This window comes from Merops nubicus, unplaced genomic scaffold, assembly GCF_000691845.1.
Source record: "Merops nubicus isolate BGI_N331 unplaced genomic scaffold, ASM69184v1 scaffold11506, whole genome shotgun sequence".
In the NCBI taxonomy this organism is placed as follows: domain Eukaryota; kingdom Metazoa; phylum Chordata; class Aves; order Coraciiformes; family Meropidae; genus Merops; species Merops nubicus.
Genome location: NW_008615701.1, coordinates 40,274 through 64,376, shown reverse-complemented (window position 1 = coordinate 64,376; position 24,103 = coordinate 40,274). Strand labels below are relative to the sequence as shown.

Genomic DNA, 24,103 nt, shown 5'->3' with positions numbered 1-24,103 from the left:
AAGCGTGAAGGAAGCGCGGCTGGGGGAGCTGGCGTGGGAAGGTTCTCGCTGCCCTTACCTGACGCGAGCATAAATACAAAATTTGAGTTTCCCATTTTAATTCACCTTGCAGATGGCAGTGTGGGATTAAGGAACAGCATTATAAGTAATAAATTTTATTTTTGTCTATGTGGTCAGAGCTAATGCTTCTATTTAATGTCTTTAAACATCTCCCTCCCCCTTACATTTTTACTTTCCAACCTAAAATTCATTTTCCTGTGTGAGAAAAGTGGAAACTGCTTTTATCTGTGCAGTACAATCTTGTAGCATCATGGCAATACTTGAAATGGAGGAAATTACTTAAACTACTTAGTCTTGACAGTGCTGTAAACTTTTGTGTTCTTATGTTTAGTGCTTTTAAATTAAGATCAGATTTGTTTTGTGCTTTAGGTGTATGAAGAAAAGGATTATAGAAGAGTTAGATTTGTTGGACGACAAAAGGAGGTAACGTTCTGCTTCTACTCGCAGGAGAGGGAGTTATTTGTGGGTGGTTTTATGCTTGATATTGTGTCTTCAACTTGATTCTTGTTTTCTGTTTTGTTTGTTTGGTTTTTAACAATAACCAAAACCAAACCAACCAAAGCCAAAATCCACAATCGAAGTAAGCAACCATCGAAAAAGACCCATGAGAACTGATCTGGATTTTGGCTTTTGTGTTTTTTTTGGTTTTTTTTTTTTTGTGATGGTGAAAATTTTTCTGTTAAAGCAGTTTATAGTAGGTTTTGTGCACCTCCCTGCTTTGGGTAAATTTGGGAAATTCAAGACTTGCCATATACCTGTTAAGTGCTTACTTTTAGGCTGTGGAAGTTTTAAGTATTTGAGCATCTTAACCTTGGACCACTTTTTGTCTTAACTATGTGTTTTAAGAAAACTTTATGCATGTTTTTAGTGCCCTTTGTGTTCAGAAAAGTCACATAATACTCTGCTGAACTGGGGCTCTATATATCTATTTAAATGTATGTTTTGAAGATTAACTCGCCTCTGTGTAGTTAAAATCTTTACCCAAAATGCATAGGAGCTTTTAATGAGGGCACTTAATTTCCAACATCTGAGAAGCATTTGCTGAAACAATTATGTGATTTAACAAATAAAACTGACATTTAGAGCATTCTGAAATAACAAAACCTCAAAGGCAAAGTGTAGTAACACCAGCATGAGCCAGATGACCAACTTTGAAGTTATCTTATGGGCCTGTTGCTGCTGCTCATCAGTAGTTTGGGTACACAAAATAGTAAGCCCCTTAGCACTGAGTTCTCTCTCATGTTGGAGCAGCACAGTTCCCTGAGGGATCTGCTGGCCTTTGGGAGAGGAACAGAGATTGTTTCACCTAAATTGTATTCCTCAGTGCCTGAGCATCTGCTTAGTGCCTTGATGTTAATGCTATAAATGTGCATGTATACTAAGAGGGTACAAGGTGTGGTAGATTTTTTAATACAGTTATATGTAAATATTGCCCTCCTAAATCAACCTGAACTCACTATGCTGATGTCTTGAGTTTTCATACTGAGTTTACCTCATCATATCACTGATAAAATTTAATTTGTGCTGTGTGGTAAAAGTAAGGATTCTACAGGGGAAAAAGTTAAATTAAAATGTCATTTAAAACAAAGAAGTGGTATACTTCTGTGAGGATGGAGGCAGACTAGGTCTCTCCCAAATGCAACGCCTCTTTCTGTGCTGCTTCTGTAACTGGAGGAAGTGCTCCTTGAGCCTGTTTCTCCGTAAGGCCCTGGTCCTTCTGATGTGCCTTTGCCACCAGCTGAGTTTGGACTCTGTGTTGTGGTGAGGAACACCCAGGTTTTTCAGTTCAGCTCAGTTCCTCCAAGCAAGGTTCAATGCTAGGTTTTATTTATGACGCTAGAATAAAATTCACATGTAGAATATTGAAAAGGTCCCCATCTGTGTTTATGAAAGGGATCTCTTTAGGAGCTTTGCCATTACCCTAGCAGATCCCCTAGTGTGTTTCAGCTGCTAGTACTAGTTTCACAATTGTGTGCAGTCCAAGCGTCTTGTTTCTGAAGCTAAAGCTGGCCTGTGAGGTTGGTGACTGTACTTCTTGGTTGCTTTTTGTCTCTGCTTGCGGTACACTGCAAGTGGTTGGGTCTGGCTTGTGATCATCCCAGTCCAGCCTGGGCAGCTTTCCTGTCTGGAGCCAGCCTCTGGACAGAGGTGCCCTCGGCGAGGACGTCTGGGCCCGTGGCTGGGTGCTGCAGGCGGCCAGTCCAGGCCCAGGGGCACAGTGTGTGTCAGTTCCCTTCAGTGCTGCCAGCCTAACTAGCTAAACCACATGGATTTCATTACCCCAGTCATTGTTCTCTGGGCTGGGTGTGCAGAACCAGGGGATTAGTGCGTTGTGGTAAGGGCCTAACGCAAGCAGCTGTGAGAAACTGAGCAGGGAACTGTTCTGCTGCATCATCCTGCTCTTGTACAGTCCCTGGGGTGCCACAGGACCCAGCCCCACACCGCTGTTCTTGCTTGGGCTCTACCGGTTTTGTTTGGCTGGTGCAGCAGCCGGAGGGAAACTGACCTCAGCCGGTCTGGTTCAAATGTAACCTCCTGCCTTCCCTCTGGATCTTTGGACCTGGGTCAGTTCCAAGTTTGCTTTTATCTCTTGGCCCACGTACTGGCACAGACGACTAGGTGGAGGGAAGCATTGATGGGATTGTGAAACTGGTGCTACAGTCAGGAAAAAGTTGCTCATTGAAAAATGAATTAGGTAAGGAGCATTTGGATGTGCTGAGGGAAACAGACCCTTCCTGTGAAGTGCCAGTGTGCTTTAGTTGGAGTGACACAGTGTAACTGGAGGTGTCCTTTTTTTTTTTTTTTTTTTTTTTTTTTATTTTTTTTTTCTTTTTTTTTTTTTTTTTTTTTTTTTTTTTTTTTACAGTTTTTCTCAGTCTTTCTGTGTGTGTGTGTTTTTGTTTTGGTTTGGTTTTTTTTGGCATATTTTACCTGCAAATTCATACTCTGTTCTGTAGGCTGAACCACAGACAGATCACAGCTGTACAGTGGATGAGGGGTTCTTGCTTTCTCCTTTTCAGCACAAATACCTTTGTGGCTAAAAAATATTGGGAAGAATGGAGTTCTGATTCTCATCTTGAATCAGAGCTGCATCCTGGTGCTGCCTCCCTTCTCTTTTACCATGAAATGCAGGGTGCACAATTTTGAGTGTTATTAAAAGCAGCAGTTAAAATCCCTGCGGGTTGGCAAAGATTACTTGGGGCTGGTGGACACAGGCCCCGAGTAGTGATGTTCTTGATATTGCCAATTTGTTTCAATATTGAAAGTTGATTTTTCATTAACTTTGTTTAGTTGTCATCACCTTTAGGTAAAGAAAATCCAGTTGTTGGCAAAATGATGACTTTTCCACTGCTGTACCAAAACTGTAGATTTTGGGGAAACTTTGCTTGCTGAAAGATCCTAAGTTGTTGTGTACTGGACTTATATAAAATACCATTGTAGTTTTTAGGGATTAATTTAATGGACACTTAGCTATCTTTTTCCCAAGCATCCCCATTCCCATACCAGCATATTTATGAACCTTGTCCAGAGAGCAGCAGATAGTGCCTTCCTTGGATGTGGATGTTACTTTATATCCCTGTGTGTGTGACGTTGCCTTTGTAAGAGCTGTCCCCTCTCCGGGTGTGTTCGCCTGGGGGGCAGGGCTGGTTGTCTGCCCAGTGCTGGCTCAGAGCAGGGTGGGAGGTGCTGTGGCTGGGTGCTGTAGGTCCTGCTGTGTCACAGGCCTGTCCAGAGGTGGGTATGTTGCCAGGCCACATAGATGTGCTCTAGGAAAAAGCCCTACTTGCCAGTGATAGTCCTGATATAGTCAGGGAGTGTGTATAAGATGGATTTACAGAGTGGCATAGTGACATTTAGGGTTTTCTTTTTTAATAATGCAGAACAATTTGCCTTTCTGACTGCTATGCACCACGTTCATGTTTTTCTGAGACTCTGTACAGTGATAGAATAAGGTGCATGGTGAGAGGCTCTAAATTACCAGCAGGTTTTTTTATCTCACTCCTGACCTTACTTGTCCCACCATTATTTTTGAGTTTATCAGCAGTGAGTCTCTTGCAGCTTTATCGTGTAATTGCTAAAGCACAGTACAGCAGCAGTGTCAGTTAAATATCTTCTGTTCTTGGCTACTTGTTCCTGTTCACCTCTGCTGGATCTGCTTAGGTCACTTTGGAAACCTGAGCACTGATGTGGCCTGTGTACTGGGGGAAGGGGATTACTTCTCCAGAGTTCAGCGTGATCTGACCTGATCGGTTCACTGGGCTGGCTTGTAGCCTAAGAGTTGCTGGAGGAGGTGGGAGGAAACATGCAGGAGATTCTCAGAGTGGCTGTTGTTGAACCACTTCGGGAGGCAGTACATAGCAAGTGCTTTCTGTCTGAATGGGGAAGTTACCTGAAAGATTCCTTTTTCTCTTCTAGGTGAACAAGAATTTTGCAATTGATTTGATAGCAGAGCAGCCTGTGAGTGAAGTTGAAAGCAGAGTGATATCGTGCGATGGTGGTGGTGGAGCTTTGGGACATCCTAAAGTATACATAAACTTGGTAATATCTTTTGATCTCTGTACAGCATGTTTTGCATGTCGCATCTTGTTTCTAAGATCATCTACTTTTTAGCATTTTTCTTTGAGTAAAAAGATTAACCACCCCAGCTGTTAATTTTGATGCCTAATATAAAATTAAGATTTCTACTCAGAAGAATGAGGTCTCCATTTGAAGTTACCAGGCATTTCTTGCTATTGATCTTGATTTGTTTGATGGGACTTTTTGTTTAAATTAACTATAAAATAATATGAGCCAAAAGTGCTTTGTGTGCAAAAAGAAATGTTTGCTGTGTTTTCAGAAAGTTGCTGTATTTATTTAAGTGCCACCATGTAGATTGAGGATACATTTGCAATATTCTCAGGAATATGAAATGAATGTGCAGAATGCAAAATCAAAGAAGAAAAAAAAAAAACCAAAACCCAAACTCTTTCAGTCTTTGGGAATCGTGGTAGTTTTGAAGATTAAAAGTTTCTGTCATAGTCAGAGGATCGGTGCAGAATAAATATCTTGTTATATTTGTATTTATCCTGACAGTAGTGGTAGTTTCCAGTGTATTCTTATTCTAGAGAGTAAGAATATTGGGGTCATGTGACCTTGGTGGAATCAACAGTGACTTGTTGCTTTAGGTTCTGTCCTCAGGCAGACCCTGACTGCTGATGTCTTAAAGTCTTTGCTTGCTCACTTAAACTGTGATATTTCTTAATACCCAAAAGAATGGGAGGGGAGAGCTGGTGTCCTTTAGTGTCGGTGTTGTTGCAACTCCCAACTACAGTCAGAAGCATTTCTAGTTTGAACAAAGTAAGCACTTTGTAATGATTCATTTTACATTCTTCAAAGTCAAATGCATGGGGGTTCTAATTCATAAAACTTCGGAAGCTTGTGTTTTTCAGCCTTCAGTTAACTTCTGTAGCACACTGCTAATTGGTTGCATTTATGTTGATTTTTTGATCTGTGTCACACTATTCTTGAGCAATGCTTTAGTTTTTGTGAATTTTGAGATCTTTTTGTGTTAACAATCAAAATACAAGGTGTCTGTGGTTTAGTTCTTGAAAGCCTGTGTCTGCAGAGAGAGAATAGTACTAGACCAGCTTGTTTCCCCTAGCCTTTGAATTGAAATCCAGACTTTTCATCATGAAGGAAGGGAAACCACGAGTTTACTTCATTTCATGACTGCAAATAGCCATGTTGCTAAATAACATGTGGTTTTTTATGTCTTGTCTTTTGCCATGTTAAGGAGGACTACAGCAACTGCTCGCAGCCAGTCACGTTTGTAAATTTTATAAAAAATAGTATCTTTTGGAGAGAAGAATAAAACTTTGTCCAGTAGTAACTGCTCTTTTTCTCTAAAATGTTTTGTTTCAGAATTTCTCTTGGAATCCTACTGAAATTTCCTTCTTGCAGCTAATTCTGTCAGTGTACATTACTGGACAAAATTCTTGTCTAGTTATAACTTGGAAATGCCAAACTCTATTCTGTATTAAAATAATTATGAAATTATCTTTAGAACAGATATGACTGAACTGACTTAAGATGGCCAGTTCAGTAAGACAATCCTTTATTACTGAAGAGATATCACTTGGCTTGACTTTAAAATTATATTGAGATTAGGCCTGGTAGTTAAAAGCTTAGCAGAAGGGAGGTAGCACAGGATGTAGAAATCAAGCATGACCTTCATACCATCAGTCTTATTTCCAGTGTTTCAAGTAAGATTAAACTCTGTAGTTCAGCTATATCGATCCATTTTAAGATGGCACATATAAATAAGAGAAATTGTAATTTCCAGGAGTTTTATGAAGTGAAACTAGCAGCTGTTGTGTTTTTATGTTTTTACAGGACAAAGAAACAAAGACTGGAACATGTGGTTACTGTGGACTTCAGTTTAAACAGAAACATCACTGAAAGGTTATGCCTGCATGCTTGCAGATTTCTGTTCAGATGTTAAATTACAAATAAAGAACACATTTAGAAACCCACAATTAGTGTTTGTCTTTGTCTTAACTATGGAAAGTCCAGTCTCTACCTTTTTAAAGCCCAGGTTGTTTAGTATTTGCGAGCAGAATGGTATTACAGTTTCTGCTTTGTACGTAACTTGGTTTTCATGGAAGAAATGTCCTGCTTTGTTTGGCAGACTTCTCACAGGCTTGGAAATGGTGTTTGGCTGTAGCGTAGGTTTGGTTTGTTCGGGGTAGATTTGCAGTCTTTTCAGTGCTGAATTGAATGTAAATGTTTACTGGGGGATTAATTATCCTAGATGTTTGTCTTTTGGCATTGTTTGACACTCGTAGTTTGTTCATGTCCTGGTATCTATAGCTAGATTCACAAATGGAAACATAAACATACTGTGATACTCAGTATTACAACACTGACTCCTGAAAGGAAGATTGTCCTCCCTTTATTAAATAGCTACATTTGCTATTTATTCTAAGGCACTGGCAGTTTCTTTTAAATGGTAATTGGTGTGAGCCAGCACACGTGGAAGTTGAGGACATAAGCATTTGTCCTCCTATTGAGAGGATCAAGAGTTTAAATACCTGATTCTGCTTGGGATTCACACCCTTGAAACCTCCTTAGGAGCTAGGTCTTGTCAGACTTAAAGTAGGGATTGATTACAGGTAGCAGCTTCTGCTCCTTTAATGAAGATAATCTGACAATGAGAGCATGCACCTTATGTGTAACACCACGTATGCTGTTTGAGGCTGGTTGTAAGATGTCATCTACCTTCTTGCTTAATTTCAGTTGTGAAGCATCCTGTCATATAAGCGTGACTATCAAACAGGGTGTGTGTCTGGAGAAGGAGGGTCTGAGCTTTGGTCTTTGCTGCAGGGAGCATTTTAATCTGTTGTCACTAAGTGATTTTTTTGTTTTGTTTTGTTTTGTTTAAATGCTGGTGATGGAATGCTGCTGGTTTGATGTGGTACCAAGTTGAAACAAATTATATGGGCCTGCAGTTGCTTAACTTGTTTATGTCCATTTATAGAAGCAATTGAACAAACACAGCCAGGCTTGAAGCAAGGTCTGAACCACTCTGTGGAAGTTGTAATTGCAGCATAGCCTCTAAACACACATACATGGACACCCCTCCTCTTCTTTGATTCATTCCACCTCTAAGAGCTTAATCTCCTGTTCTGTGTTCTCCCCTTCTTCCCTCTTCCCTCTATCTCTTTTCCATTGCTGCTGGTTTCAGTGGTCTGACTGGCCTTCAATTAATTCTTTATAATGAAGTAGATTTGGGAAGTAATATTAAAGTTATAAATTCATTGTAAAATACACTGAATTTACTAAGGACTGACTTCTGTAAGCCCAAGGTCTGACTGAGTGTGATGACTCTTGTGATGGTTGCAGTTTTGTGATGTTGGTGTAGTGGCCAAGTTCAAGAAGACTTCATGTATGCATTTCAAGTAGCACCTGAGCATGTACAAAGGTGGCAAAGGATCCTTTCATAGAATTGTTTATGCTGGAAAAGACCTTTAAAATCAAGTCCAACTGTTAACCCATCACTGCCAAGTCCACGACTAAATCATGTGTCTCAGCACCATATCTACATGTCTTTTAATACATCTGAGGATGGTGACCCCACCACCTCCCTGGGCAGCCTGTTCCACTGCTTAACGATGCTTTCAGTGAAGAACTTTCTCTTAATGTCCAGTCTAAACCTCCCCTGGTGCAACTTGAGGCTGTTTCTTCTTGACTTGTTACTTGGGAGAAAAGACCAACATCCACCTCGATACAACTTCCTTTCACGTAGTTCCAGAGGGTGATAAGGTCTCCCCTCAGCTTCCTTATCTCCAGACTAAACAACCCCAGTTCCTTCAGCCATTCATTGTAAGACTTGTGCTCTAGACCTTTCACTAGCTTTGTTGCCCTTTGGACACACTCCAGAACCTCAATGCCCTTGCGTTGAGGGGCCCAAAACTCAACAAGGTGCATCCTCACCAGTTCGAACTACAGGGTAACAATCACTTCCATAGTCCTGCTTGCCACACTATTTCTGATAAAAGCCAGGATGCCATTGGCTTTCTTTGCCACCTGTGCACACTGCTGGTTCATATTTAGCTGGTTGCCAATCAATATCTCCAGGTCTCTTTCTGCCAGGTAGCTTTCCAGCTACTCGTCTTCAAGCCTGTAGTGTTGCATGGAGTTGTTGTAACCTAAGTGTAGGACATGGCACTTGGCCTAGTTGAACCTCATACCACTGGTCTTGGCCTATCCATCTAGTCTCCCCAGATCCCTCTGTGGAGCCTCCCTACCTTCAAGAAGATCAACACACCTGCCAAACTTCATGTCCTCTGCAAACTTACTGAGGGTGCCCTTGATTCCCTCATTCAGATCACTGACAAAGATACTAAACAATATGACCCAATACTGAGCCCTGGGGAACACTGCTTGTGACCAGCCACCAACAGGGTTAACTCCATTGACAGCCATGCTCTGGGCCCAGGCATCCAGCCCACTTTTACCCAATGAAGTCTGTCCATCCAAGCCATAAGCAGACTGTTTCTCCAGGAGAATACTGTGGGAAAGGGTGTCAAAGGCTTTATTAAAGTCTGTAAGTTTTTTAAACCCCAGTACCTTTAGTTCAGCCCATCTGGCCTTATGCACATGATCTGTCACTTGAGCATAAATTGTGACATTATAAATAGTCTTCTGGTAAGTCCACTTATGCTCTGACTGTAAAGGAATTACTTGAACTTGCTGTGTCTGTCTTTAAGCATAAATCTGTTTGCTTTTCAGTCTGGCTCTCTACCAGTTTGTAGAGCGTCTTGGCTGGCACAGTTCTCTCATGGTGCAATAATCTCTGCAAAGAGACCTGAAACAAGTAATGGTATGTGATCCTCTTCCTTGGGCCTTTGATTTCCTTATGAATAATATATCTGCTTGGATCACTGTTGCTCATAATAAATTAACAATGTTTAAATTGGCATGGCATCTGCTGAGGACCCAGACAAATCCCATCCCACTGGTCTCAGCTATGGAATGCTGTTCTTGGATATTTTCCCTAAAGTACTTGTGATGTGTGAAGCTGTTGACACCAGTGAAACAAAGTCACAGGTAAACTTCAGATTTTGCTCCTTGTTGTTTTGCTCCTTTGTGTTAAGTTTGTATAGCTAGTTGTGAATGGTTACCTTACAATAAAGCTGTCTCTGTGGAACAGCCTCTAATGTTTATCTCCTACTTCAACAGAAGAGTGCCTAGCTCTAAAGCCTGTTCTTTCTGGAGCTGTCACTTGTTCTAAAGCACAAACTAAAGTGATCTGAGTCATTTGGCTAGATTTTCTCAACATTGCATGGATCAAGAAATCTAGACTGCTTTCACCACAGTCATTAATGATTCAATTGAGATCCCTTTATTTTGGACTAATTACAAAGGTTCATATGAAATTTCTGGAAAGATCTAAAAGACTTTACATGCAGCAGCATGGTAAAATACTGCATAACCTCTACTAGTTTTCACTTATGATTGGTAATTTCTTATTGTGTTAACTTTGTCTAAATATTGAAATCACTGACTTCCATTAACGTAATTTTCTAAGACTTACAATTTTCTCTGTGGGAGATCTAAAGAAGAGGGGGAGATTGGTGTAGAAGCCTGCTGTTGTATATTTATTTAGGAAAGAATGATTTTTAATCTTTTTTTCAAAAAATATAGTTAGGAACACACACAAAAAAATAGTTTTATGGCAATATATATTCCTCTACTAAAGTTCAATTTGTTGTAAGAAAGAGTCTGTTTCAAGAAGACTTGGAGGAGTAAGGTGGTTCTTTGTTTCCAGGAAGGAATTGTTGATTAAGGGAATGAGAAAAGAGCACAAGATGCATCTTCTTCTCTAAATAGCATGCAATTGGTAGCAGACCTGTGATAGTAGTGATTTAGTACCTCATTAGACTTAAGGAAGTATCTTCATCTTCGGTCTGTCAAGTGCTCTTTGGAGCTTTTCCAAAGCTCTTTTTGGAGCTCTTTGCTCCTTTTCCCCCTTCCAAAATGTAAAACCTGGTTATTGGACTTTGCTACTTGCTACTGAAAGGAAATCTGAAAAGGAGTTTTAGATACCAAGAGATGGAATTTCTAAACCAATTGGTGTAACAGCAGCTATAGCAGAAAGCCTCAGATGATGACACAGAATATTAGTCTTAAGCATCTCTTCATGATCTGTAGGGAAGAAGGTAATGTTATATTGGAGGATTCTTATGTGACTCAGATGTATACTGCAGATTTCATGCTAAAAGTCCTAAATCTTAATCTAATCAAATTATGTCCTGGATTCTGACTTCAATGAGTAAGGACAGGGACTTTCTTTTAGTGCCTTTTGGTAAACAATGGAGAGGTTTTGGTTTGTTTTTTTTTGGGGGGGTTGGGTATAGGAAGATAGTGAAACTATACAGAAAAATAACTTCTTTGGTAGCATGTGAGTAAATATGGAAAGCCTATCAGGTAGGTACTAAGGACAGACATCTTGGTTAATAAAAAGTTGCTTTCAATTTGAAGTTTTAATATCACAGAGTGTTCTTATCCTTGTTGTGCAGTGAAGGCATATTGGAAGTACAGCAGTGTGGTTGAAGTGTGGTATCTGCCTGACTTAACTGTAACCTGGAACTGTAAGCTGGGTGTAAAGAAGGCTGGACACTGAAAATGAAAGCTTGTCAGAGGGAAAAAGGTTTTCTTCCATAAACACATTCCAGGTGGCAAGGATTTCAGTGTTGTCCCCAGCAGACCAGGTACCTCTCTGAGGGGAGAGGACATAGATGGGTTTGAAATGAGGCATTTCAAGGGCTGAAGTTGGCTGATGTATTGTATCAGTTGCCCCCTTGATGGGGTCCAGAGCTGTAAATCCCATCAGCTGTGGCCTCCAGAGTGCTTTCAGGAGCGGAACACCTGGAGTGAGAACTGGACCTGCTCCAGATGGGGGATACAGAGGCTAATGTTTGAATGGACTGTCCACTGGCCATAACCATGAGGATCAGGAATGAGGGTGTTTCCTGTCTACACGTGAGAGAAGTTTCTTACCTAATATTGTTGTTTTATTAATTGATTTATAAACTTTCTTGAGTTTATTCGAATTCTTGTTCCTTCTGCCCAGGTATGCTTCTGGACGTTTAAAATTCTTGGACTTAGTGCCTACAATTGGATGTCGAAAGATGTGATATTTTCAGATCCACTGAGTTTCTTGGCTTTCTGGATGGGAGTTAAAGTTGGCCCTGTTTATACTTGAGGAAGATGTATTGCTTTGGTTTTCGGGAAAGAACGGTGAGGTATTTGAGCTGGCTGGTTTTACTCCTAGTGGCCCTTGGCACAAGGATTACTGACATTATCTGTACACGTGTGTTGCAGTGTAGTCCACACTTCTTGTCTCCAACAGTTAAGAACACTGGATGTCAAGCCAGAACACATGGGATTATTTTGCTTGGCTTATGCTCCTCAATGACCTTCCTGTAACCAAAGCAAAGGAGAAGTGTAGAGTCAAGAGGAAGATTGTGATTAATGTAGAGATCTTGCAACGGTCTGTGGTCAGGACTTTGGAGTTTAGGAAGCCAAGTCTTGTGGCTGAGAAGCAGCCTTGCAGGCCTGGTTTCTGAATCCCAGCAACAGCTACTGGTAGCATAGCCAGAAATGTCTGTGATTTGTTTGTGTGTAATAAAGACGTGCCAGGTAACGCTGTTTAGCTTATTCATCAAAGCCTGGAAAAGAAGCTGTAAAATGAAATGGGAATTCTTCCTTATCAGTTTGAGATAGTAAAGAGAAAGCTATACTGAAGAATTACCAAAGGAGCTTTTTAGGCTGACTGAGCAACACTCCAAGCAACTGAAAGGTGGTGTAGATAAATGTAAAGTCTTGCATGTGAGCTTAGTTTCACATATTAAATTCTGAATCTGAGCTGTTATCAACTGTTATCAAGCTGAATCAGGCAGGAGTGAGATTCTAGGGTTATCTTCTATTAAAAAAAAAAATCAGCTCAAGCTCAGTAGCAGTCATAAAGTCAAGTCTATATTAGGAATTCTTGTGAATAGTGTGAAACAAAATAGTTATGCTGCTGGTTTTTATGCTGTAATTTTTCACCTTTATTTTGTCTTTTCCATCAGTTCTTCTCTTTAAAAAGAAAACAAAACAAAATAACCAGCAGCAATAAATAATGAAGAAGGTATATTAGGATGGCAGAAAGCTGAGAGAGGGACAAACAATGGTTTCTTTAGAAGTAGCTTGAGATTCTCTTAGTCTGTTTAGGGTTATGACAGAGGTCTATGCAATCCTGAATGGTAGGGAAAAGGTGGACTGACTGTTTTAAAGTCCCAATCACAGTTATTTGTAAAAGCCAGAAAATAGTGATTAGCTGATACTTTTGGAAGCATTTAGTCAAGCTAAAAAGAAAAGCTAAAAAAAAAAATGTTAGGCATGCTATATGGAAATTTTACTTGTTGGCTTAAAGCCAGGACTAAAGGAGAACACACAGATTAAAAATTTATCCCCATGTTCAGAGGACAGCTAGTAGAGCTATATAATTAAGTAATACATATATTGAAAAAGGCTGAAGGAAAATAAAAGGAAAACAAGACTGATAGTGAGCATAACTAATTCAGTGCTGATAAGAAGCACTGAATTGCTTTAGAATCAGAAAGTGTTTTAACAGATGTATTGGTTTAATGTGAGAGATGTGGTGAAATTAAGTGATGTTAAAAGATAGGAAAATTAAAAGATGTGTGTTATATTATGTAATTGTATAATAGGAAGTCAGATAATTTCCAGTAATAGGCACTGAAGGGGTTGCTCTTTAAGTAGCTGCTAAATTTAGACATTTTTAAATTGGCATGCCCAGATAATTAGTTTCAACAGGCCTATCCAATGAGCTTCCTGGATCATTAATGTTGATTTTTTTATAAGCTTTGCAATTCTGGAGAAAGAGCAAAAAATGGCTAACATGCCAACATTCAAAGAGGGTAAAAGGCATGACCTGGATAATTACATGTCTGTCAGCTTGACATCACTTCTGGGCAAAATAATAAGGGACCTAATTAATAATGAATTAAAGAAGTGTTGTATAATTAGTGCCAATCAACATGAGTTATAGGAAAACCAGACCATGTCAAGCTAGCATGATGTATTTTTGATGAAATTAGAAATAGTGGTTGATAAAGCTAAAAGTTTTAATGTCATATCCTCTGATTTCTCTGAAGATTACAAATCAAAATATGGATTACTAAGTCTAAATGAAAGTCTTGTGTAATCAACCAGCAACACTTTACATGTTTTACATGTATTAAAAGGTGGCTAATTCTTAGGTGTGAAAAATGAGACTCATTGCTGAAAGGATGCATTCCTCTTGGACTCTTGATGGCATCCTTTCTCAGCTTATGGTGTTTAGATTCTTGTCAGTGTCCTAAAAAAACATGTAGTAGCTACTGATGTTTTGTTCAGGATTGAAAGGTTGAAGCATTGTTAAGTAAGGAAGAGAATCCAACAGATGCAGCCTTAGCCAGCCAAAGTTGGCACAAAGCTGAATGTGTTCCAATGCAATGACCTGTACAGGAAAAATAAAGTGCTGTCCATATTTATTATAAAAATGTATTTCTGTGAAGTGATAACTGTAACAGCCTGAGTTGCAATTTATCCTTGTATGAGTAACAGGCTTAATAACTTCAGGTAATGGGAATATTGGCTATTACATTGACTGGGAGAGCTTATTGATCATTAGATTGCTATGAGTTCCAGTTCAGTTCTGTGTCTTAAATAACTTCCATGAACTTTGGAGGAATAGAGTTGTATTGAGTAGGTATGTTCTTCTGAATTTGATGTGAGTGCATTTTTTACTTGGATACTGTGCCTGGTTTGAGGTCTGTGGTTCATTAATTAATATGGCTAAATTAGAGAAAGTTCAGAGAAAGCCATGGCACTAGTTACAAGAGCAGAAAATGTGTTGTATAGGGCAAGATCTTACAAGCTTCATCTTTGCATTTACTCATAAATGATGTTAAAAGATTACTTGATCAGAGTCTACCAGTACAAATGCAGGGAACAAAATCTTAAATGGATCTTTAGTCTGGCTAAAAAGGGTAAGATCTTGTGGTTGGAAGCTACAGACAAGCAGATTCAGACTAAGGGGAAGGGAGCTTCACAGTGTGAGTGATTTACCAAGGACTGCTGTAGATTCTTCAGCATTCCTGACCTTATTTTTAGGGTTGATTTTTTCTGAAATGTGTATTAATTGAAACAAGACTGGAATCTGGAAACCATTATGGACTGTGTTACAAAGGCAATTAGGTCATTGCAGTGGTCCATTCTCAAGCTGTAGAAGTGAAATATGTATGAGACCAGAGACACTGGTTCCATTGAACAGGGGTACTGTTAAAAATGTCTTCCAGACAGGGTTCTGACTAAGGCACAGAAAGGACCTGAACTTTGTTTTCCCACAAATACTCTAATAGTCTGAGTAATGGGGACTTGAACTCTGCTATTGCAAAAGAGTGTCTGGCTCTGTAGCAGTGTAGGAAAAGACCAAACCTCAAATCCTGATGTTTATCATGATGAGGAATTGTCATCATCTATTCAGTGCCTAACAAAGCCTGAAAAACTACATTAGGAAAAAGTCAGCACTTTAAGACATGGACAGTTAGAGGGTTTCATATCTGTTCTCACTTTCTCAGTTAAGAGAAAATATGAAATCTGTACTACTTTTGGGGATGAAAATGTAAAAGGATTGTTTCCATTCAAACTTAAGTTCCAGCCTCCACAGCTTAGTGTAATATTATTTTTTTTTTTTTTTTTTTTTAATATTGCTTTTCTGGTGCTCTTGTTACTATACCAGATTCTGGAATGAAGAGGCCTCTACTTTTCTAAGCTTTGCTTACCTTCTTAAATGCCACTCTGGATTACAGTGACTTCTCAGATTTTTTTTTTCATGGCTTTGATAAAGTAACTAGCATTCAGCACCTTCTGTGGAACTGGGTCATCCTTGTGGTCCCTTCCAACCCTGACAGATCTGATCTGTTTTAGCAGAGGACTTAGTAGTGTTGGCTTAATGGTTGGACTTGATGATCTTAAAGGTCTCTTCCAACCTAAAGGATTCCATGATTCTATATTCCTCAAGAACAGCCATGGAATAAAGTGTTTACTGTTTAATCATGAAATGTCTGATGTTTATGACAATTAGCATAAATTAGTCATCAGATTGAGACATTTTGGAGGAGCCTAAAACAACATTAGGGGAACCTATACATACTAGTGAAACGTCTATCTTTATTATTGCTAATAGCAATTGGAAGGATTTTTAAAGTATATTTAAAAGAAAAAAAGCAAACAACAAAACTCACCAAACACTAGTCCTTGATAGTGGTCTACATTACAGAGATAAAAATAGCAGAACTATTCAAAACAGAGAAAATGTTTCAAATCACTGAATATTGTGTGTTAAATATCTGACACTTGTATTAAATGGTGAAATATGTTCTACTCCAATAGTAAAAGCAGGGGATGTTAGGCATATACTCCTAGTAAAGACCTTTAGACTTGCGCAACTGAGTAACACTGAAATCAATTGGCTGAAAAGCTTTCACTGTCACTGCTATTGACAGATCTAACCTCTTGGAACACAGGTAAACCTTCAGAGAGTTGCAATAAAGCTAATATAATATTATAAGATGCTGTTGATGGCAGCATCTTGCTGCTCCTTCTTACTGTTTTGTGCTCCATTAAAGTAAGGTGTGATTGGCATCTGTTGTTTTACCTTCATGAAAGCTTTTTATATACTGTGTCCTATAACCTTTGTTTTATTTTCCTAAGATTCATAGGATGAGGTTTTATTTTTTATGACTTAAAACTCAGCAGCTCTTCCACACCTTAAAATATTATTAGCTACAGTGGATATATTAACTTACTATTAAGCAGATTGCTGCTGCATGCAGAAATAAAATATCGGGGAGAGAATCCACTTTCTATATGAGGGGACACATTCACCTTCTTGGACAGCAGAGTGCTGGAAGTTTATGCAGGTTTGGTTGTCTACTGTGCCCTCTAGATCCTCAGTCACTGCAGCTCCTATGCTACAGATTTGTTGCATGTATTAGTTCTGTTCCTGACTATGTGACCTTGCACTTGATTGTATGAAATTTCATCGAGCTTAGACATGCTCAGCTGAGTGACTCAAACCACTTTGTAAGGAGTTCTAGCTCTGTCTTTTTTAACTCCTTTGAAAATATTTGCATAATCAGACATGGTTTTATATTTCTTCATAGTTCTAGGTAGTGGTTTTGCTTGGTGCTGGGTCTTGCCTGATGAGAAACATCCTTGTTGGACAAGAGTTCCCTCATTTGGAGCAACTTTTTGAATTCTGCCAGCTTCCTATTTCTAATTTCATCTAATGACAGAAATGTAACAGTAGTGTAGAACTTTCCTTAATGTACTCAAAATATTTCCTGGCCTTACATCTTTTACAATGTGCATTTTTCCTTGTGTCCTGTCTTCTTTAAGTTTTGGTTAATTTATGTGGACCATTTTCTGTATTCCCTCTTTTTTTTTACTGTTTTTTTTTTTAACCTTTTATTTCAGTGGTTTTGTTATGATCATATACACTGATAGTTTATGCAGTTATTTGTGACTATGATCTGCTGTTCCTTCTTAAAGCAGGCTCTTATCTAAAGTTCTTAACTGACTGAAAAGTGAAAATTTTGTAATATTATTAAATAATTTTAATTTAACAATATTTTTCTGTGGTTTTCTTTGCAAATATTGAGGTGTGTGTGTTTGTGGTGGATGGAGGAATACCAAACCCAGGATTTTTTAAAGTTGTTTTTTTTTTTAATTCATGACAAGTGAAACTCCTCATTTTCCAGCTTCTGATTTTTTTCAGTTCTCAAGTTCTATCTGAATACTTGAAAACTATGCTGCAAAGCAGAAGTATTTTGGGAAAAAGAAATCCCACTCCATTAAGAATTTTTTTCCAGCCTCCCTGCATATTTTAAGAGGGGTTTTTCCAACAGTTCTAGTAACAATTCTCTTTATTATTTAATGATTAAAATAATGGTTTCTTGATGTTGCTACAGTTCTTCACTTTATTTGGTGAAGTTGTTCATAACAGCTTCAAACGTGGAAGTGATTAACTCTGTAACTTACTGTATTGCTGTTGGAACAGAAAAAAATAATTGGAAATTAAATGTGTGAATCAAGAAACCTGGTCTGCTGTGCTGTGCCCATTCAAGTCAATGACAAAGAAGCATTTCAAACAGTCTGTCTTGAAACTGCCTCTGCTTCATCCAAGGTCACAATTATTAATAACCAGACTTCTGATGACCTGTGTGGTCCTAATCTATGAAATGTTTGTGTTTTTTTTTTTTTCTTTCAGAAATAAAACAAACCGTCATACTCAATGCTCAAATTCTTGTGTTTCTAAAACACACCATGTTACTAGCTAATGGCAGTTTCTCAGCAGGTAGCATATTGGTATTTTAGAGACTATCAATTTCATTCTCCTATTTATTAATTTTGTATACCATCCTATCTTTTAATTTTTTCACATAACTTGCTAAAAATCAGTATATCTGGAAACTGATATAAATCTAGTATGATCTAGATCTGCCCACTACTTATTTTCTACACTTCTGTATATCACAAACTCCATCTGCTTGCTTGCTTCCATTTGGGCCATTGCATCCAATTACATGTATGCAGGTAATATGCAATGGTTTACCTGTTACCTCTCAAATTTATGTGTAATAACTTGGTTTGCTGGTGTCTGGGAGCTTGTGCCGGGTGCCCTGCCCTGGGTGAGCAAGCAGCACGTTGGTTCAGGCACCACCAGCAAGGAGCCTGTGGCCAGCCCCGCTGTGCCACCTGCGGGGGCCGTGCCTCGGGGGCTAAGGAGCCTGGGCCGCCCCTTGCCAGGAGCTAAGGGTGCCAGGCTGAGCTGGGACGAGACAAAACTGGGACTGCTGCACCTGCACCTCCACTGGGTTTGGCTGGGGTGGAGTTAATTTTCCCCAGCAGCCTCCTAGTGCTGTGATTTGTAGTGGTAGCTAGGGAGGTGTTTTGGCTGCTGCTGAGCGGTGCTCGCACAGCATCAAGGCTGTCTCTCCAACCAGTCCTCCCTCACACACCAGCAGGCTGGGGGTGGGCAAGATCTTGGGAGGGGACAGAGCCAGGGCAGCTGACCCAAACTGACCAAGGGGGTGTTCCATACCATATGATATCAGTTCAGCAATAAATGCTAAGAGGAGGAGGAAGAAGAGGGGGCGTTTGTTATTTATGTCTGTCTTCCAAAGCAATGTGTACTGAAGCCCTGCCTCATGGGAAGGGGCCAGACATGGCCTGCTGATGGGAAGCAGAGGATAAAGCTTTTGTTTTCCTTTGCTTCTATGTGTAGCCTTTGCTTTTGCTTTATTAAACTGCCCTTATCTCAACCCATGAGCCTTTCATTATATTTTCTCTCCCCTGTCCAGCTGCAGAGGGGGAGTGATAGAGCAGCTTTGGGGGGCACCTGGCATCCAGCCAAGGTCAACCCACCACAATACTAAAGCAGGAGAGGGTTAGCTACTAGTCAATCACTACACTATAAAAATTTGCAGCCCTCCAAGCCCACTGAGCCCTCCTGTCAGTCAGCAGCCTACATGGCAGCCATCTCCCCCTGCAGCAGGGGTGCCTGTCGAGGTTAGCCCTCGAGGCTGAGACACCCTTGACACAACATCTGACATCTACAATGAGATAATCTGTAAGTGGCCAGCAGGTCAAGGGAGATGATTCTGCTGCTCTACTCTGCTCTGGTGAGACCCCACCTGGAGCACTGTGTTCAGCTCTGGGGTCCCCAGCCCAGGAAAGACATGGACCCGCTGGAGTGGGTCAAGAGGAGGCCACAAAAATGATCAGAGGGCTGAAATACCTCTCCTATGAAAAAAGGCTGTGAGAGAGCTGGGGTTGTTCAGCCTGGAGAAGAGAGGGCTCCAGGGAGACCTTACTGTGGACTTTCAGTACTCCAGGGGGGCCTATAAGAAAGGTGGGGACAATCTTTTTAGCAGGGCCTGTTGACAGGACATAGAGTAATAGTTTTAAACTAAAAGAGTGTAGTTTTAGACTAGAGATAAGAAAGAATTCTTTTACAATGGTGGATGGTAAAACACTGGAAGAAGTTACCCAAAGAGGTGGTAGAAGCCCTGTCCCTGGAAACATCCAAGATCAAGTTGTACTGGGATCTGAGCAACCTGATCTAGTTAAAAATGTCCCTGGTCACTGCAGGAGGGGTGGACTAGATGGTCTCTAAAGGCCCCTTACAACTCAAAACATTCTTTGATGCTATGATTTTACATTAGGCATAAAAGTATTGTATGCTAGTGACATTTATATATATCCAGCTATAACAGTTATTAGAAGTTTAGTAGGTAGTATAGTGTTTGACTGCTGTCTAAAACAATGTATAAATCACTGACATTAAGTTATTGCTTAATCACCATTTTCCTGCCATTTTTTATTTAGTCATCAATTAATTACCATTTGATCATTAATAAAACCCTTTGAGTTAACCTCATAATGATGTCTTCTCTTAATAATTCACTTGCGACAGAGCTCCATAAGCAAATTAATACTAAATGAAGTGAGAACTTATGTCCACAGTGAAGTGAAAATGGTGTGGGAATACACACTGAAGAAACATTTTAGTCTGAAGCTTTTATGGGTTTTAGTGTTGATAGACTGGTTAAGGTTCTGTACATCAATCTCTGAAAAAATAAGCTTTTCTGTGAATCATATTTGTGGAGATGGGCATTTCATATAGTTTATGGTTTGTTTTTTTCCTATTTTATTTCATTTTGCTCTGTCATCCATAGATTATTCTGCTTTCCAGACTGTGTCTGATATGGAAGAGGGGATTTTTCAGGTGTGGGGATCATCTAATGTAAAACAAACAACTTAAGAAAGCGTGAACTGGAATCCTAAACCATTTTGCATCTAGCTGAGTGTCATAGTGTCTTAAGCTAGCATCTGCCTTCCTTCTGCATGATTTCTTTCCGAGTACATTAATTTCTGCTGAATTGGCTGGATGATGGCAAAATGCTAGCAGAAGGATGGCTATGGCTGCCTTCTTACAGTAAGAGTGGTTTGTTGTGTAGGGTGTGCTTAGAAACACAAGGGCTGACAGTGCAAACTTCCAAGCAATGAACACAGGCATCAGAGATTTTGTTCTGTAGCAAATATTCTAACAACTTGGCTATTGTTCCCATTAGTGTAATGATGACTGAGGTAGAAACAGACGTGATTTTTTTGGAGTCTGAATCCAAACGCACACTCCCCTCTCTTTCCCCCTCTCCCCCCTTCTCTTTTTGTCTGTCTTCAGCTCTAAGGATTTAGCTCACTGGCTGTTGTCAGGCCAAGACTCCAAGTTATGTTGGTCTTTTGCATCTTTTGCTATACAGGAGATATTAGCACAACGATTTCTGGTCTTGGAGCTAGGCATGTGATTTTTATGTCCTGTAATTCTGTAATTGCCGTGTTCCTCTGTATCCTAGCCTAGCTTTCCAAATAAGGTCTTGTGTTTAAAAAAAGTATACAATAATCTTCCTTTCTCCCTTTCCTTTATGACTACTTGATATCACTTAAAAAGCAGTGCTGTTGAGTATGCAACAAAGCCAAACTCATCAATATGAAAGTATAAGCTTAGATTACTTTCTTTTTAGCCCTACTTTTTACTTTCTGTACTGACTTCACTGCATCATATTCATTGCGTGAGAGTTTCACTATATGGATATTTGTAAAATGTTTTTACAAGTATAAGGATGGCATTCCATGATGGTAAATCCTAATGTAGTTGCAAAGAAAACATGATGCAGTATTTTCTTCATTAAGAAGGTTGGAGGAAAAAAGCCGTATATCATTCAAGTAAAAATACGTACATGTGTATTAGGCAGCTGCAAAAAGTTGAGGGGGGAAAAAACCCAAGCAAACCCACAATGATTTAGTACTTTTTTTTGGTGCCTTGCCAGTGAAGCCAAAGAGAGTCACATTGTCAGCTCATCACTCTGAACCCCATGGTACTGTCTGAAGTGCTTCATGTATCATTCATTGCACCAGGTAGAGGAGCAGTGGAATGTGGTTCGCTTTAGCAGTAAACTCCTTTAGGACTGTTTGGCTAAGTGACTTAATGGCTTATTCTTAATGTTCTTTTCTTTTATCTTGAGACCTCATAACTCAAAATGACCAAAAATAATTCAAATTCTTCTTGGCAGCAGGTCACCTGTGAAATATTTTCTGTCCAACTTTATTACTTTTGAATACAAAATGCCAAGAAAAATGTGTGTGCATGTCTAGGTATATGAAAGACTTACAGATACATATATCTTCCATCTACATCTATGACTCCTATATATCTTCTAGCTACTTCTATGGCTTTCTATGGTAAGAAAGAAAAAGTATTTTAACTCCTATAATCTGTACCTCATTGTAATCTGTTCTCAACAGCACTTAAATCCTGACATAAGCCACTGATAAATGACATAAAATCAGAAACAAAGGAGAATTCGAAGCGGTTGGACTTACTGGGATAGCGAAAGAAGTAGTGAAGAAAAGATAAGAGCTACTGAGTAATTGGGGAAAATAAGGGAATACAGAGGCAGCAAACTTGGGTCTAAATTTTTATCTGATTTTTATTCCTAATAGAGAAAATAACTATGCATGTTACACCGAGAAATATTTAGAAAACATTCAATACCAGTAAAATAGAAGACCTTGGAAACTATTTAAAAATAAAATTCAGCCTAAGAACTGCATAGAAGGATAATTGTATTCATTCTCCATATGTCTTTTAAATTACATTATCAGAAAAGATAAATGAACAGTCAAAATGAACATTTTATGTAAATAGAATTTTCCCAGAAAAAATCCTTTCTTAGGTAAATTACAGTTATGTGCAGATACAGAAAAACTGCTTAAGTTCAAGGGTAGTGGTGTCCTGGGCTGTGATCAAGTGAGATTGAATAGTCCCACTCTGTAAAACACTGATATAACTGTATGTGGATGAAACCAGTTTAAATAGGTGACTAACAAAAGGAGGTGAATCCAGGCAAAACATACATAGGTGACAAATAACAAATATCTCTTAAGTAACTCTTTTTTAGCTTTTGGCTTTTGATTAGCCAAGCAAAATGAAAACTCTTTATGAGTATTTTGTAGTCTATGTATTAAGAGCAGTGAATGGGAGAGGTACCAGGCAGCTGCTAGAGGCAGAACAGAAGGTGCTGTAGCATTTCTCAAACCTGACCCAGAGCCTGACTGTGAAACTGCTGCTGTCCTCTTGTACTCCTCTCCCTGAAGACACAAACCACCCTCACACAATACTAAAGGAAGCATCCTATTTACATTTTAAAAAAAAAACATCAAAACAAAAGCACAGTGAATTTGCTTTGACGCTGATCTTCTTGGATCAGCTTAGAAAGAAGATCTTAGATTTCTAGCCTTCTAACATCTGTTTAAAATATATTAATTCATTTTAATAATGAAAGGTTGAACAGAAAGTCCAGCCATGAATTTGCCAAAAAAGTAATTCTGCCACCAGTAAGAAATAGCTTGCTCTTTAAAATTTCTTGGTGTTTGGCAAGAAAACAATTACATTTTCAGAGAGAAAGAGGGATTTTCTTCCCTATTACAAAAGCATTTCTTTGAATTTTGGCAAATTTGTAAATCCAGGGAATAATGCTTTTGCAGTGGGCTAGGAGACCTGTTAATGGCTGGCTTCTAATTTTTGGAATGCTCCAGCCACAGCTGCCTTAAGCTTTGAGCTCTCTGAACCTATTCTGTCATATTCAAACACCTTTGCCATTATGGTTACTGACAGGACACAGGCTTAGCAAAGAGGTCTTGACACTAAAATGTTATGAAAGAACAGAATTCAGATGAAAGGATTTTAAAAACAAAGTTAAGGTCACAACAAAAATGTGAATGGGTTGGAATAAGCCATGATTTGCTTTGCCTTGTTGTGTTGTGCAATCAGCCTGATCCTTGCAATCCACTTGATTCCTTACAGCAATCCATGATTGTCAAATGCAAAGCTGCCCAGGCCTCCTCGTGGAGCAGGTGGTATTGGTCCATGATCAAAACAAAATTTTAGCTGAACTATGATTGAATTTCATTAAAACACACCTTTGGCCTAGAGGGACATGCAGTGGTCATGGAGGAAAATTTTGATTTTGCTTCTTCTGCTCCCTGGTGGACATCACAACATGATTTAGTCTTGCAGGCCTAAAATTCTCCACATGTGATCAGAGGGAGCACTGTGGGCTGAATCAGTGAGAACTGTCAGATCTGTCACTCAGTTGTTAGTACACTAAGTGGAAAGAAAAGATGGTGGTTATGTGGAGATATGTTACCACCTCATGGCTGGCTGCCTTAGCTTGCTTTAGCCATGTTGTATGGAATGATGCATGTGTGGCTTTTTTGTTGTTGTGTTGGTTGGTTGGGTGGGTTGGTTTGTTTGTTTGTTTTTTTAAATTATCTCATGCTATGTACTTGAAGCATACTGTTTAATATGTCCAGGGATTACTGTATA

The 24,103-nt window shown here is 39.3% G+C and overlaps 1 protein-coding gene across 1 annotated transcript; it reads left to right on the top strand.

Moving 5' to 3' along the window:
• Positions 1-429: 429 nt before the first annotated feature.
• Positions 430-6,498, top strand: NDUFS6 (NADH dehydrogenase (ubiquinone) Fe-S protein 6, 13kDa (NADH-coenzyme Q reductase); the record flags this gene model as incomplete). Its single annotated transcript, XM_008942609.1, has 3 exons — positions 430-483; positions 4,477-4,599; positions 6,433-6,498. Coding segments are annotated over 3 exons (243 nt in total), but the record flags the coding sequence as incomplete, so codon positions are not given.
• Positions 6,499-24,103: the final 17,605 nt, after the last annotated feature.